The sequence below is a fragment of the Branchiostoma floridae genome, chromosome 14 (assembly GCF_000003815.2).
Source record: "Branchiostoma floridae strain S238N-H82 chromosome 14, Bfl_VNyyK, whole genome shotgun sequence".
NCBI classification, from domain to species: Eukaryota; Metazoa; Chordata; class Leptocardii; order Amphioxiformes; family Branchiostomatidae; genus Branchiostoma; species Branchiostoma floridae.
The window spans coordinates 1431283-1447273 of NC_049992.1; the positions used below are offsets into that span (position 1 = coordinate 1431283).

The window sequence follows — 15991 nt, forward strand, 5'->3', positions numbered from 1 at the left end:
GTTACTGGTGCCTGGAACAGGTGGAACAAGGGTGGTGTTTAAAAAGGTACAACGGCGACACGGTCAACCCTAACACTGCAGGGATGTTCCCCACGGATGGAGTACAGCTGAACACTCATGCAGAGCACTGTTGTTACTGGTGCCTGGAGTGGTGTTTAAAAAACACACATGCGACGTGGAGTGTAGCAGTCCTTTAACTCAACCTTAACCATCACCCGTCATATCTCGATCTTATGTATGTTAGACTAGCCACTTGACTATTCAATGCTACTACCCAACCAGTCCAACACCTTTTTGCTTAATGAAACTTACCAACAAGATTCCTCCTGCCCCCCTCCCCTCTCTGTAAGAACTCGGGGAGACCCTGTGCCTCCTTACTGTAACAAGACTTACCAACAAGGTTCCTTCTGCCCCCCTCCCCTCTTTGTAAGAACTCGGGGAGTCCCTGTGCCGCCGCAGGTTTCTGGTAGGACTGGCTGTCCAGTTGGACTGTGTAGTCGACTGCCAGGGTTGAGGTGTTGGTGATCTGAACACAAACAGCAGGTTTTACTATCAGTAGGTCATTTGAAGACATCACAAGGACAGCGGCTTTAATTACACTGTTACTTTCAGTGATAACCAATCAGCACCAAGGAGATGCTAGGCAATCAGAAGATCTTTCACATACTACAGTAACTAATAGCCAATCAGCACCAAGGACACATCAGCCTTTTAAGGCAGTGTGTTGTTACCCACTGTGTCTAGGGCAAGGCATTGAAAGGTGGAGCCTTCCTTGATATCCTTCCTCTCCCTTTTTCCTGCCCAACCGAAGTCAGGTACCCATTTTCACACCTCTATGGAGTAAAGAAAGTCATGTAAAGTATCTTTCCAGACAACATCCAGCACAGTGGTACCAGGATCAAACCCGTGACCCCAAGGTCATGAACTTCTATATCTTTGAAGGAAACTGGCAAGTATCCTAGGAAAAGTTTCACCTTGAATGTTTCGGTGACAGCCTCCCCAGCCAGAGCATGTCCCATGTCCAGTACCCCCTCCACCGACAGGCTGACCAGGGGGGTCATCCCCCTGCCCTGGAGGGTGATGCCAAGGGTGGATGTGGGGGTGTGCACTTCCAACGTCTCATAGAACTGCAAATGTTAGAAGAGAGAATGATTATCATACATTTAACACTTAGAGTGGCATTGCTAGTACACTGACACACAAGGCCAGAAGGAAACCTAAGATGACAGACATCATCCCCTTCATACAGGCTTAAATTGTGCACATGTGAAAGGAGTGTCTGTGGCGTGTATGTGCCAATGTCTCATAAAACTGCAAATTTTGTGGTGGATATGTAAGACTTCATTCATTCAACACTTGGAGTAAATAACGGCTGACTGTTGGATTTGGGGTACAGAGTTTGGGTTAGAGTATAGGGAGGGTTAGAGTTATGGTACAGGGTTAGGTACAGGGTTATGGTTGGGGTACAGCGTTTGAGACTTACATTTCTGCCTTCATGAGGAGTGAATGACACGATGAGAGTGTGTGTGGCCTCAGGTTGCAGTGCTCGGAGGGAGTTCAGCAGGAGTACAGAATAGGGGAAGGGTTAAGGGTCAGGGTTAGGGTTGGGGTACAGAGTTTGAGACTTACATTCCTGCCCTCATGAGGAGTGAATGACACGATAAGCGTGTGCGTGGCCTCAGGTTGCAGCGCTCGGAGGGAGTTCAGCAGTAGGAAAGGTCCGGCTGTGTCCAGGATTGATGACTTCAGCTGTGAGTAATTTGGTCAAGGAAATGTCTGGATCCACTTAAAACTATCATACAACGATGATGGTGACTTAGTGGTTTATGAGTTCACTGAATAGGGCCCAGTGATCAATTGTGTTTCCAAATATGGTACAGAAAAAAATTAGCGTCAGTTAGCAGGGAATCTATTTTATGATGGATGGAGATGTATGGAACAGCATCGTTTGTGGCACCTCCTACTTATGACTCATTTTATGAGGTTGGATTGAACTGTAGGTCCTTTGCCAGCCGTAGGCTTAGGTCTGTTGGGTAAAAGGTAACAAAATTCTTTTCTTTCTAGGCCTGCAATGTTTTAATCCCAAAGACATAGACTGAGGTAAAAAAAATTCAAATGCTGTACAGAGATGTCCGGAACAGCATCGTTCGTGGCACCTCCTGCATACGAGGATGAACTGAACTGAATGTCTTTTGCCAGCTGTGGGGTGTTTGTAGGGTAAAAGGTAACAAAATTGTTTTCTTCCTCAGCTTCACCCACACCATCTCACAGCTACAGGCTGGATTAGTGGTGTCAGCACTTAACAAGCTCTTAACATCATGCTGAGTGAGATTTCAACCCAATACTGAACATATTAAGTGAGAGTTAAAGATGTGACAGATTTATCTAAAATTCTGACTTTAAAATGAAGTTACCGAACATCTCAATCTTACATGATGAAATTCATTAGTGTGAGATGCTATGAGACCACAGTGACGAACACCAAGACTGTTTAAATTTCTACCCTGTCTTGATATAAGCCGGTTTGACTTCATCTAAAATAAGAGTCTGTAAAAAGATATTATGATATAATTAGGCCAGTATATATGATCAATCTGTCTGGGTTGCTAGGAGATTTTTTCGAGGTGCTGGAATCTGAGGAAATTATATTAGTCTTCATTTATAGTAAAGTCAATTACTTTTCATATAGTAAGGTTCTTTTCGCACAACCAGAAAATAACTTACATCCAACGTTTCGGTGTCTGTCGTACTATATGAATAATTGCCAACCTGATGAAGTTATTCACGGATGTCAATTACTTTTGCATTACATATTCATGGTTGTATTTTGTATATTAAGATTTTGTAGAAGCCCAGTGAAAGGACAAGGTATTTCCTGGTTGAGGTAAAAAAAGAGGTTTTGTGGTTTTGAGTTTTTGGTTGCAGTGATTCTGTTACAGTAGTAGAGTTGTGATGCAATATAGAGGCACATATTTACTGTCCTAGTCTAGCGAAGGGCCACTGGAAAAAGCACCAAAGTATAACTATGGCTGCAAACATTACCTGATTCACCGAGGAAGCAGCATTCTATCTCCATCAAATTTGGTCTAACCTTCAAGAAATTATTTAGATTTTTCCGGAGTTTCATTGAAACATCATCATATTATTAGCCATGCCAAATTACAGTTGCTCAGGCGACTGGGTATGATTTTGGAAACAGTCAGATGTTTCAGGTCAGATCCACCAGCTAATTTTCAGTACAAGTGACTGATAACTATGTATGTACTGTGTAAGGTTAAGCCACAACTTTGCTTAAGAGAGTTATACTGTATTCCTATTTGACTCTTATATACAGATCTGAAAATATACATGATTTAAAGTTACTTGTTTAGCAAGCCTTGATCCAAAGGATATTAGATATGGCAGCTTAAAGAGAAACTTCTATAATTATCCAGTACTGGTAATGTACTTCTACGCTATTTCTGTAAGAGGGAGAATTCTACACACATCAGATGCCGGTGATGTATTTTTACACTAATTTTGTGAAAAAGGAAATTCTGTTCACTAACCAAATCACAGTAAAATGATTTACACTATTTCCATAACAACTGCGTTAGACATAAATGTACTGTGTACGTCTTTGAAAGAATTGCTCCAACCACAAACTTAAAACACCATGGAAACTGCATTTCCGACGGCTAAATCAAATCCCCACAAAAATACATGAATAAAAACCTTGTAGCACTCGTGTTAGCAGTCTAACATGTGAGAGAAATGCCTGGAGCAAATTGTAGCACTTCTGTTTGATGGCAACAACTGAAGAGCTTTGCAACAGTTTTGTGTTGCTGTAATTCTGACTGACAGGTGCAAATCTAAATTGATTAATTTAAATGCATGTATAACCAGGAATGTCTCAACACCTGACACTGTTTATTTTTTGTTTATAATCATTGATATGCAAATTCCATTTTCTTCTACCTAATTTACTTCAATTGTTACTTAATTGCTTGTATAATGTATTTCCTTGGTTTGATGTATAATATTTTAATCATTGATGCATTTAAGTTGATTTGAACCTTTGTTTTATGTTTATGTATGCAGGGCTTATTGAAAACTGCCCTAGTGGAGAAATGTTTGTCCCTGGACAGATAAATAAAATGAAATGAAATGAAGTAACAGGAAAGGTTTTGAGCTCTCTTCAGTAAGATTTCTCCAGTGTCACTGACGAAAGACGCTGTCTGAAACGTCTGACCGTTTCCAAAACCATATCCAGTTGCTTGAGTAACTACTTTTTGGTGTTTTTAATATTACCTGGATGTCTGACCTACATCGACAGTTTTAAGCAGTTTTTTGGTGATGTAAAGTAAGAGACTAGTACAGAGAAGGATACATCCTGGGTCTTGTCGGAGATGTTCTGAATGGTGATGGACTTCACTACACTTTGACCTGGGCGGGAAAAAGCCAACATTATAGTGAAGAAAGTCCTTAGCTTGCTTTCACAGAGTGACCTAAATTGTACATGTTCACGTTGTTTATCACAGTCTAAAAGATCTACTCTTGACTCATAACACTTGGACACATAACATACTCAACATATAACTTGTCATTTAAGATATCATAAAAAACGCATGTGCCTTATCAAAGTTATCATGTAACTTATGTGCCATCAGCTGAACTTGTTGTATTGTACTTCAAACATGACTGGCTTATAAGTAGGTATTCCAACGCTACCGCGAAAACCCTCTGCTGTACGGCGATCCATAAATTTACTACCATCTTCCCACACCCGCGGTACAAAAACTATCCAGTTCTAGAGGCAAAGTTACCCATCAAAATAAAGGATATAACTTTCTCTTTCTTGTGATGTGTTTATTTTGCTTGTAAATTGTTTAATAAAATTTAAGTTTAATATAAGTGAAACTGTGCCTGTATGTTATTTAAGAATATACAACAAAAATGAAAATGTAAGTCTTACCGATGGAAACCTCCCCGAAGTCTGTGGTTGTGCGTCCGTGGTTGGAGATCACAATGAGCGAAGGGCGGACGGACGGACAGTGGATCTCCAGATACAGCGTGTTGTACTTACTACAAACAAAAGATTGAAATAAAAACAGTCACAATGTTTTTCATTTGTTCAGACCCTAAGGCTTGTAGTGATGCGTTTCTTTGCTGTTTCAGCTACTGTAGCAGAATATATCTTTGACAGGGAAGGGTTGTTGCTTGAGGCACCTCTTCAAACACAGGAGAGGGACAGAGGTATCATTCTATAACACTGTAACATCAAAAGAAACAGTTACAAAATAATGCCTCTAGCCCTTATAATCAGAACAACACTTGGAAATCCTGATTCATTTGGTGCCTCCCCTGGGCATTTTGTACTGACTTGTTACAAAAGCTACAGAATGATCGACTTTCAATAAAACTCTTTATATTTCACATCAAAAAGATGAAACAAGGGTTGGGAAGCAGTACACACTTGTAGGCCATAATGATCTATTAAATGCAGTTATAGCTTACATTTTGTAGTTCCCTGTCTGTGCGTCATATATTATCAAGCAGTTTCAACTTTCAAAGACCTTTTAGAAGATAAGTCCACAAACTGAAAATATACTGAACTGGGGCATATTGCCTGAAGGTCCCACTGTCCTTGAAGGTTGTTGAAAAGCAGAATCACGACTGATCTTGGAGATCTAAGTTTTGCGTACGTCGTACATGTACTTATATGGTAGTTGTCTGAGAATTAGGTCTGCGTACCTATGGGAATTGTCCAGAAATTGGTTGTGGCTAGTGTTTTGTACACATAAGGCAGTTTTCCAAGACAATTAATTTTAAGTTATAAGGTTTTACAGGATACATTAGTATAATTACTTATAACTTTTTCCAGGATACGTATTTATTATTGAAGGCAGTTTTCCAGGATAAGTACTTATAAGGCAGTTTTCCAGGATACGTACTTATAAGGCAGTTTTCCAGGATACGTACTTATAAGGCAGTTTTCCAGGATACGTACTTATAAGGCAGTTTTCCAGGATACGTACTTATAAGGAAGTTTTTCAGGATACGTACTTATAAGGCAGTTTTCCAGAATACGTACTTATAAGGCAGTTTTCCAGAATACGTACTTGTAAGGCAGTTTTCCAGGATACGTACTTATAAGGCAGTTTTCCAGGATACGTACTTATAAGGCAGTTTTCCAGGATACGTACTTATAAAGGCAGTTTTCCAGGATACGTACTTATAAGGCACTTTTCCAGGATACGTACTTATAAGGCAGTTTTCCAGGATACGTACTTATAAGGCAGTTTTCCAGGATACGTACTTATAAGGCAGTTTTCCAGGGTCCCCACACTCGCCTGAAGCCACGAAGCAGGGCACCGTGTAGCTGTTGAAGCGCCCCCTGTAGTTTCTCATCAGCGCTGCACGTGCGGCTGCATACTCATCAGAACTGTCAGTACAGAAAAATAACAACTCTGTCAGTAAAAATGTTCAAGTCAGTACAAAATGCAGTTAGAATAGCATTGAGTGTATTATCCAAATTGTGAAGAAAAGTGGCATTTCTGACATTCACAAGGAAAATTCACTTGAGCAACATAGGAGTTCGCTCTTTATCCCACACACAAGAAAATATCATTTTTCCATAAAACAACCAAAAACTCTCTAACACTTTTTGGCTGACCTAAAGTTGCTTCGTGATTATCATATCTTCGTGATATAAATCACAGATGATCAAAATACGACTGACACAAGTCCGACTTGTACCTTTGCCATCAAAGAGAAAAATATCTGATCAATCAAATATATAATACAGCAAAAAAATTTATCAGGCAAGTGAATAAATCAATCACTGCCAAAACACAGTGGATGCTATCTGAAACATGTCACCATTTACAAAACATAATATCCAGTTGCTAAATTGTCAGTAACTTTTGTGTATGTAATATCTTAATACCTATATGCGTAATGTGTATCAAAAAACCAAAACAGCAAACCAGGAAAGAGCCTTACTTTGGATCTACAGCATGAGGTGAGGGCATATCCACCTATTGTACATTCTGTACAGTTAAAGCAACCCAGAAAATAAAAGCCTTACCTAGGATCTACAGCATCAGGCGAGGGGATCTCCACTTCAGGGTCCTTCTTCTCAGCTGCCGGGGTCGGACCTTTCGACTTCCCCCCCTTAGCAGGGGAGTCTGACGGGCTCTTTCCCTTCTTGTCAGCCTTCTTGCCTTTTTTCTGTGAAAAGGGGAAAATATTGAGGATATCAAGAACCATACCTTTGCAGTAGCTATATGCTTTGCTCCCCCTTGCAGTACAGTGGATTACTGCAGGTGAAAAAAAAAAGTCATGCATTTTACCAAAATACTAAAATCTGATGTATATGGCCCGATGTATATGGCCCCCTTTATACTTTTTACGTAAGAGATATAAAGGAGCACTCAAGCCATCAGGGCACTCAGGCCATCACTGAACAGAAATGGGCATTATAAACTTTCTGGTACATTTGACAAACTACTGACGACAAGTTAAGTTCAAGTATCCACAAGACCACATGTCCATAACTCTGGCGAGTTTATGTTCTGAAGTGATTGGTCATCAGTATTGATCCTGAAGAAGGCGACAGTGGTCATTGAAAACTTCATCCGTCTGTACTTTTGTGTTGGAAGAAAGTTTAGCATTGTATTATAAATCGTATAGAGAAATGGGAAGTAAGTGTGAGTGAATCTCAGAAACTCACGTCGCTGTTCCTAGTCTCGAGTTCGGACTTCCTGGCAGTGAGGTCAGCTATATATGATTCTAATCAATAGCTATATGCTTAGTCCCCTTGCAGGAGAGCAGAGTACTGCAGGCGATTAAAAAAATAAATACAAAAATGGCTTACATCGCTGTTTCTGGTCTCGAGTTCAGACTTCAGAACGTAAACTCGTGAGAGTGATCCTATGAACATGTAATTTTGGGGATACGTGTCATCAGCAATTGGTCAGATGTGACAGGAACGTTGTAACGCCCACCGTCTCTGTTCAGTGATGGCTTGAGTGCACTGATGAGCTTCAATTATAAAGACAATAAATCGCATAGTGAGAGGGGTAAGTAAATGTGAGTGAATCTCAGAAACTCACGTCGCTGTTCCTAGTCTCGAGTTCGGATTTCCTGGCAGCGAGGGCAGCCTCCTCCTCCTCCCGTTTCAGTTGTGCCTCCCGGAGCCGCGAGCGGATCCGAACAACTTCCTCACGGATATCGGCGTCCAACAGGGCAGGGGAGAACGTCACCGTGATGGGAGTTTTCTGGAACATGGGGAGAGAACATTATCACCATCATGTGGCTTGCAAATTCGGTAAGTTTTCAACTAGACTATGAATAAAGTCAGTAAATGGTTTTGAAGCTTGACAGCAAAATCATATCTTATTTACATGTAGCATGTGTTAGTGATGCAGAAAACCGTTTTCCAAGAATTAGTGATGTGGAAAACTGTTGTCTGAAGCCTGAAGTTATCTATGCACTAAGGTGACCACCCCAAGCCCTACCAACTACACAACTGACTACATAGATTCCACTAAGCCAAACCAAAAGACACAGACAATATTACTTAACTCATCTAAAGCAATTAAGCTTAGTACAATTATATGGGATATAGAAGACCCTGACTTGACAGTAAATAATTTCTGTGTGCTGGAAATGAAAGTCAACCCATCCGTACCTTCCCCGGCAGCACAGTCCCCACTGCGGGCGACACGTTGACAGGAGCGCCCTCTGGCACCACGAACTCGAATGACGTCGGCCCGACCGGCGCGATCTCGCCCTTTCCAACCCGCGGCACGGGGTGCGTGAACTCGTTACGGCTGGTGTGAGAGTTTACAACGTGGAGGGCAGCTGTGCTGGAGTCAATCAAGGCAGTCGCTGGAACACAACAGACATTCCTTCATTCATACAACAAACATACAACATACATGATGTACATGTGTATTTCTTATCCAGGTACAACATACAGCCACTAGGCTGGTGTGAGAGTTCACCACATGGAGGGCAGCTGTGCTGTAGTCGATCAGGGCAGTCGCTGGAACAACACACAGGATAAGGTTTGAATGGCTATATTTTCTACAAGACTTTGTACATTGTGCATACACAGGATAAGGTTTGGCTGTTCAGTAACATGTGAAAAACATACAAAAAATTAGTTTAAAACTATCTTCTACTTTTTCTTCTTCGCTGCAAGATTGGCAACCACTGATGATTGTTCTGTTAGTTCATTCTAGTGATGCTGAAGAAGAGTGATGGATGTTGTTCAAAACGTCCGGAATTAAATCTCTGTTCTTTATCTAGTTGTACTCTGAGATTGAATTGTACCTGAATACAGTCAGATGTGACTATGTATTGTAAAAAGAAGTTCCTTTCGAGTGTGAGTCGATTAAAACCATTCTCACCTAAATGGGGTAAGGAATTTCCCAAGCAGCCTTCATTACCCCTGCTTTGAATATTGAGTCAGTAACTGTTGAAATTGCCTAAGCTTGATGTTGTTGACTTAGAGAGAAGAGATGCTGCTACATTTTGAAACAATCTTCAAATTTCTCTTCTCTGCAAGATTGGCAACTACTGATGTTGAGCACCACAGCCTGCCACTTACATTTACCCCCTAGCCACAAAAAGATGGTAACCTTCTTTTGCAGATGAACAAGTTACTCTTTGCTTTCTGTACCTACCTGCAAAGTGTATGACCGACTGAGACAGCTCCAGTGGAGGATGGACTCCCACAGCTTTGCAGGACAGCTTAAAGTCTCGGTTGATCCCCGACTTACAGGTCAGCTCAAACGTGTACTCCTGAAACACACACGTAACGGTTAATCCCTGACTTACAGGTCAGCTCAAACATGTACTCCTGAAACACACACGTAACGGTTAATCCCTGACTTACAGGTCAGCTCAAACGTGTACTCCTGAAACACACACGTAACGGTTAATCCCCGACTTACAGGTCAGTTCAAAAGAGTACTCCTAAAACATACAGAATCATGCAGACAATCAGATAAGATTATGAATGACAGGATTGATATTATTTTCTTTAAGTCTAGACTGTTATAAGAAGCATGGATATGTCTCAAAGCTAGACAATGTCATGACATGACATGACAATATGCAGGAGACAAAAAACGTTGTGAAATTTAGAAGAATAGAGTCCCTGCCCTTCTACAAGTTTAACTGTTAGCAATAGCCATGACAACGTACCTTCGCCTTCTTTGCATTAAAGATGAGGTCAAGTTCTATGGTTTCCAACGGCAACAGGGTGCCAAACCCATCGTTGGGCTGGACGTCTACGGTCTGGAAAAATAACAACAGCTGTTGTTATTTGGATCCCCATACAAAACAGACATACACATAAATATAGTTTTATTGCACAACAATTGTTCGGGGTTCAAAGTATGGCATCTACATAACTACAGTTCTATAACTACATACAGACAGGCAAACACACACTCAGGCAAACAGGCAGGCAAACATACAGACAGGCAGACACATATACAGACTGGCAAACACACAGATAGACAGGCACACAGATAGTACAAAACTCATGCACACTCACAGACACAAACACACACACACATAGACACAGACAGACACAGATACATGACCAGCCCAAAGCAATACTTGACACTTTTGGATACACACAATATACCCACCTCTGGAAGACTGACAAAGCCATAGGGCTGAGCCAGGATGGACTTGTTGGTGAGTTTGATGGTCGTCTTCACCGACTCGTAGATGCTGCAGAACCCAAAGTCGATGTCCTTCCGGTCAAACTCGAAATCTGAGCTGGTCACGATGGCTTGGATGGTGAAGGGGACGGGTCTTGTCTGAAAAAAACAAAAAGGATTTATTTCTTCATGAAAGAAGACTGAACTTAAGATTCATTAATTCATTAAGACTACTCAAATAACTTGCTATGCTATTTTCCCTGTAGTTACAGTTTCATCATGGTCTAATCCTTGTGTTATATCAACTTGCAACGGATCGGAAGACTAATGAAAATCATCTTGGTGAGCTTTAACTTAGTTTTAGAACAGTTAACTGAATAAACCGCATAATTACAAAAGTGGCAAACTAAATCCATGGTAAGCATGGCTGTTGCTATCTCTTTGCTTATCAAAACTAAGATGAGGACAGGTGTTCCCAGATCTCACCTGGTCGGCCACCCTGATGACCATGGGGGCCTCCAGAACACCTGTCTCCTTGTCAAACGACTTGGGCGCGTCTTCAGATAACGTTTGTCTGGAAAGGGAAAGGACGGTAACCTGTTATGCAAGGAATATAAAATGTTACAATTGCACACAATGAATCCTAAATTGACAGTATGTTCATAAGAACTAAAATTTAGGCAGTAGGCATGAAGTCACAACTTAGTTAATACGTAACATTAACTTACTATATAGCTAATGTAATTCCTCAGCTATATGTACCTTCCTGGATATATGACTCCTTGCAGTGAGCTGTGCAGAGAACTGAGACTGTGCCAGGCTGTACCCTATCTGTACTTACTAACTGTACTTGGGTTTATATAGTTACCTGGGTAAGAACTTGAGCTGTGCAGAGAACTGAGACTGTACCAGACTGTAGCCAGTCTGTACTGGGGTTTATATAGTTACCTGGGTAAGAACTTGAGCTGTGCAGAGAACTGAGACTGTGCCAGGCTGTACCCTGGCTGTACCCAGTTTCTACTGGGGTTTATATTTCTTACTTACTTGGATAAGAACTTGAGCTGTGCAGAGAAATGAGACTGTGCCAGGCTGTAGCCAGTCTGTACTGGGGTTTGTATAGTTACCTGGGTAAGAACTTGAGCTGTGCATAGAAATGGGACTGTGCCAGGCTGTAGCCAGTCTGTACTGGGGTTTGTATAGTTACCTGGGTAAGAACTTGAGCTGTGCAGAGAACTGAGACTGTACCAGACTGTAGCCAGTCTGTACTGGGGTTTATATAGTTACCTGGGTAAGAACTTGAGCTGTGCAGAGAACTGAGACTGTACCAGACTGTAGCCAGTCTGTACTGGGGTTTATATACTTACCTGGGTAAGAACTTGAGCTGTGCAGAAAACTGAGACTGTGCCTGGATGTATCCAGTCTTCGGGAGCAGCTCCATGTGATCTCGGAGTTCCTTAGGGACCTCAAACCTCAGTCTTAGGGCTGTTGTGGCTCTGGAGAGGGCAGAAAGGTGTTTGCATTTATTTAGTAGCATGCCTTATTTGAGCAGAGAGAAATCATTCCTTTGGGTCTCAACACACCAATTTGGTATGTTGATTATCAACTTTTAATTTTTTTAGTGTCATGAATTGGTATTGGAGAAGTCACCAAGAACATGAACCAACACAAACATTTCCAAGATCTATAGAATTACTTAACAAAGTCAGCACGAATGTTTTACCTGTTGTTGACCACGATAGAGTCCTGGTAGAGTCTGTCAAACATGCAGATCTTTAGGTCCACGTTTTGCCTCTCCACCCACACGGGTACATCAATGGCATTGGCAACTCCACGCACAAAGATCTGGGGAAGGGAGGAAATGTTTTTTTCATAGTTGCAGAAACATTGCTGAAAAGTTATCACCATTGTGCATTCGGTTTACACCGGTGAGGTACAATACCAGATAGATCTGTCATTCATGGCAGAAAACACTCAAGTAAAACATTTCAAAAATACTTTCAGCATGCTACATACTATTACTAACATAGATGCAAATCTTATTACAATCACTTAGCAGTTTGCACACTGAGAAATATCAGCTGCTAGAGCCTCTAGTATACAATGTATTTGGCAATCAATTATGAAGAACAAGGTTTTATCATGATAATAAAACTCCCCCAGCTTAAGTATAATATTCCATGAGCATAGCATCCACACTAACTCTGTTGACTCCTAGGTGCCCTGGCTCTGTCAAGAAGAAGAAGCAGAAGACTTACACTGTCGGAGCATGGGTCTGAGAAAGACTTACACTGTCGGAGCAGGGGTCTGAGAAAGACTTACACTGTTGGAGCATGGGTATGAGAAAGACTTAAGCTGTTGAAGCTAACGAGAAGGCCGTGGCCTGGCTGCAGTACTGGCACGGAACGCTATGATGATGAGCATGGGTCTGAGAAAGACTTACACTGTCGGAGCATGGGTCTGAGAAAGACTTACACTGTCGGAGCAGGGGTCTGAGAAAGACTTACACTGTTGGAGCAGGTGTCTGAGAAAGACTTACACTGTCGGAGCATGGGTCTGAGAAAGACTTACACTGTCGGAGCAGGGGTCTGAGAAAGACTTACACCGTCGGAGCATGGGTCTGAGAAAGACTTACACTGTCGGAGCATGGGTCTGAGAAAGACTTACATTGTCGGAGCATGGGTCTGAGAAAGACTTACACTGTCGGAGCAGGTGTCTGAGAAAGACTTACGCTGTCGGAGCATGGGTCTGAGAAAGACTTACGCTGTCGGAGCATGGGTCTGAGAAAGACTTACGCTGTCGGAGCATGGGTCTGAGAAAGACTTACGCTGTCGGAGCATGGGTCTGAGAAAGACTTACGCTGTCGGAGCATGGGTCTGAGAAAGACTTACACTGTCGGAGCATGGGTCTGAGAAAGACTTACACTGTCGGAGCATGGGTCTGAGAAAGACTTACACTGTCGGAGCATGGGTCTGAGAAGCTGAATGACTTTTTATCATAATAAAACTCCCCAGCTTAAGTATAGTATTCTATGCGCAGAACATTCACACTCTGTTGTCCCCTGGGTGTTCTTGTAGTGTCAAGAAGAATCAGAAGAAGACTTACGCTGTCGGAGCAGGGATCTGAGAAGCTGAATGACTTTTTATCATAATAAAACATTCACTGTTGTCCCCCAGGTGTTCTTCACTTGCCAAGAAGAATAAGCAGAAGACTTACGCTGTCGGAGCAGGGGTCTGAGAAGCTGATCTCGAAGTCTGTGTCGACCTTCCCGGGTACCGTGGGGGCGAAGATGATCTCAAGTTTCACAGCGGAGAAGGGACCGATGTCTCCCATAGCAACCTGCAGGGGACAGAAAATGGCTAAGACTTAGATACTTTATTAAGTCATAGACTGAATTTAGTATCAAAGTTATAGCTAACATACAGAGATGGCTTAGATTGTAATATTCATCTTATCTTATTCATATTTATTTCCCAAGGATGTCACCCATAGCAATCTGGATGGGAACAGAGATACGTCGATGTAGGTTAAACATCCAGGTAATAAGATACACCAAAAAGTAGTTACTCATTAGCAACTGGATATGGTTTTGGAAACGGTCAGACGTTTCGGATAGAATCCACTATCCTTCGTCAGTGACACTGAAGTGATCTGGAAGAAACAGGAATCTGGAAGAACAGAGATAGCTTTACAGATATCATCATAGTATCACTTGCAATTATGATGGGTTAGAATGATGTTATAAGAGGTGGAAAATAAGGGAATACCTTACAGTGACACTGAAGAAAGGTTGTTGATTCTATTTGAAACATCTGTTTCAAAATCATATCCAGTTGCCTGAGTAACTGCTATTTGGCGCATCTTATTACCTGAAAGTCTAACCTTCATCGATGTAAGGGAATACCTTATGCATGCATATGACATAACTCTTACACACTGTACATATCATGCAATGTTTATCAACTTCAAAACTTAGTGCAGCATTGCCTCAATGTCTTCCATAAATAACGAGAAAAGCCAGGCCCACCTGTCCTATCTTCATCCCATCCAAGGCAGACACGTCCAGGAAGTCAGAGCCCAGCCCAAAGTCTACCGTGGTCTCCCCTGGGGATAGAAATGCCATAAACATAAACATAAATATTCACAACATCATCATTACCATCATCTACAGCTGATCTGCTAGCCAAGAACAGAAATCTGTGGTCTCCCCATGTCATAAACACATGAACATAAACATAAGCAAACACATTAAACATAAACGTTCACAACATCATCACCACCATTATCTACAGCTGATCTGCAACTGTGGTCTCCCCTGGGGATAGAAATGTCATGGTCATTTTCAACATAATCTGGTATCATCTACAGCTGATATCCTTGCCAAGAACAGACATTTAGTAAGTATACCATTATGCAGTCGGACTTTAACCTTAGGCATACTGAGGTAGCCATTTGGATGCCTGTCTTCTATTGGTTACATTGTTATGCAGCAAGGAGTGAGTTAAGATATGATTGTAAGAAGTTGACCTCTAGTTACCTTCTCTGGTGACGTCCCATCTTCCTCCATCCTCCTTCTCTCCATCCTTTCCAGCATCCCCCTCTCCATCCCCTACAGAGATGAAGCCATTCAAAACAAAGTCACAATGAGCATGACTTACATGTAGTACTGACCTTGGTGCAGTGAGTTTAAACATAAGCTATTGCATCAAGTCTTTTTGTTTCATTCAATGTACAACCATGTCATTCTCCTATGCAGAGGGACCACAGTCGTGTCAAAACTCCTTGTGTTTACCTCTGCTATCTTGTGCACTCAGACCAGTTAGGGACCGCCCTTCTTATAGATATTAATGAGCTTGCCCTTATATGGGCAGTCAGCCGTTGGGGATCGGGCGTAGGAGGATGGAGCCACGTAATACGTAAAATGATTGGCTGATAGCTTCCCAGCGGCCTTTGTGAGACAGCTTGCGACAACAAAAAGCCCAAGAAAAGCCTATTCTCCAATTGGTTGACAGCTGGTTTGTGGCGACAATCATAATAACCACTGATAGGGCATGAGATAGCAGGGCCCCATAGGCTAATGCCATTGGGGACCGGGCGTTAGGAGGATGAACCATGTATGGGTCCTCGTTCATAATCACACTACAATAATTATGTGTGGATCAGCACCAAGGACAGGAACAGTTGTGTAATACAGGTACATACAGCACACCAAGGTACATGTATTACACTGCCACACAGGCCAGATCACAGACATGGACATAATATACATGTTGTACTTTCTACAACAATTTCTATACATGGCATGATTCTGACTTCACTTACTCACACGA

General features: G+C 41.8%; 1 protein-coding gene across 1 annotated transcript in view; it reads right to left on the reverse strand.

The window, feature by feature from the left end:
- Positions 1-15991, reverse strand: part of LOC118430842 (cilia- and flagella-associated protein 74-like) — a 35825-nt gene that overhangs the window by 4320 nt on the left and 15514 nt on the right. The window contains exons 21-38 of the mRNA XM_035841875.1: positions 15199-15270; positions 14689-14765; positions 13878-14000; positions 12385-12506; positions 12029-12157; positions 11151-11238; positions 10650-10823; positions 10198-10290; positions 9675-9792; positions 8675-8874; positions 8097-8261; positions 7070-7212; positions 6299-6424; positions 4955-5064; positions 4370-4425; positions 1630-1749; positions 975-1127; positions 313-526 (exon numbers count right to left, since the gene is read on the reverse strand). Coding sequence (XP_035697768.1) covers positions 313-526; positions 975-1127; positions 1630-1749; positions 4370-4425; positions 4955-5064; positions 6299-6424; positions 7070-7212; positions 8097-8261; positions 8675-8874; positions 9675-9792; positions 10198-10290; positions 10650-10823; positions 11151-11238; positions 12029-12157; positions 12385-12506; positions 13878-14000; positions 14689-14765; positions 15199-15270 — 2283 coding nt within the window. The remainder of the gene's footprint in view (positions 1-312; positions 527-974; positions 1128-1629; positions 1750-4369; positions 4426-4954; positions 5065-6298; positions 6425-7069; positions 7213-8096; positions 8262-8674; positions 8875-9674; positions 9793-10197; positions 10291-10649; positions 10824-11150; positions 11239-12028; positions 12158-12384; positions 12507-13877; positions 14001-14688; positions 14766-15198; positions 15271-15991) is intronic.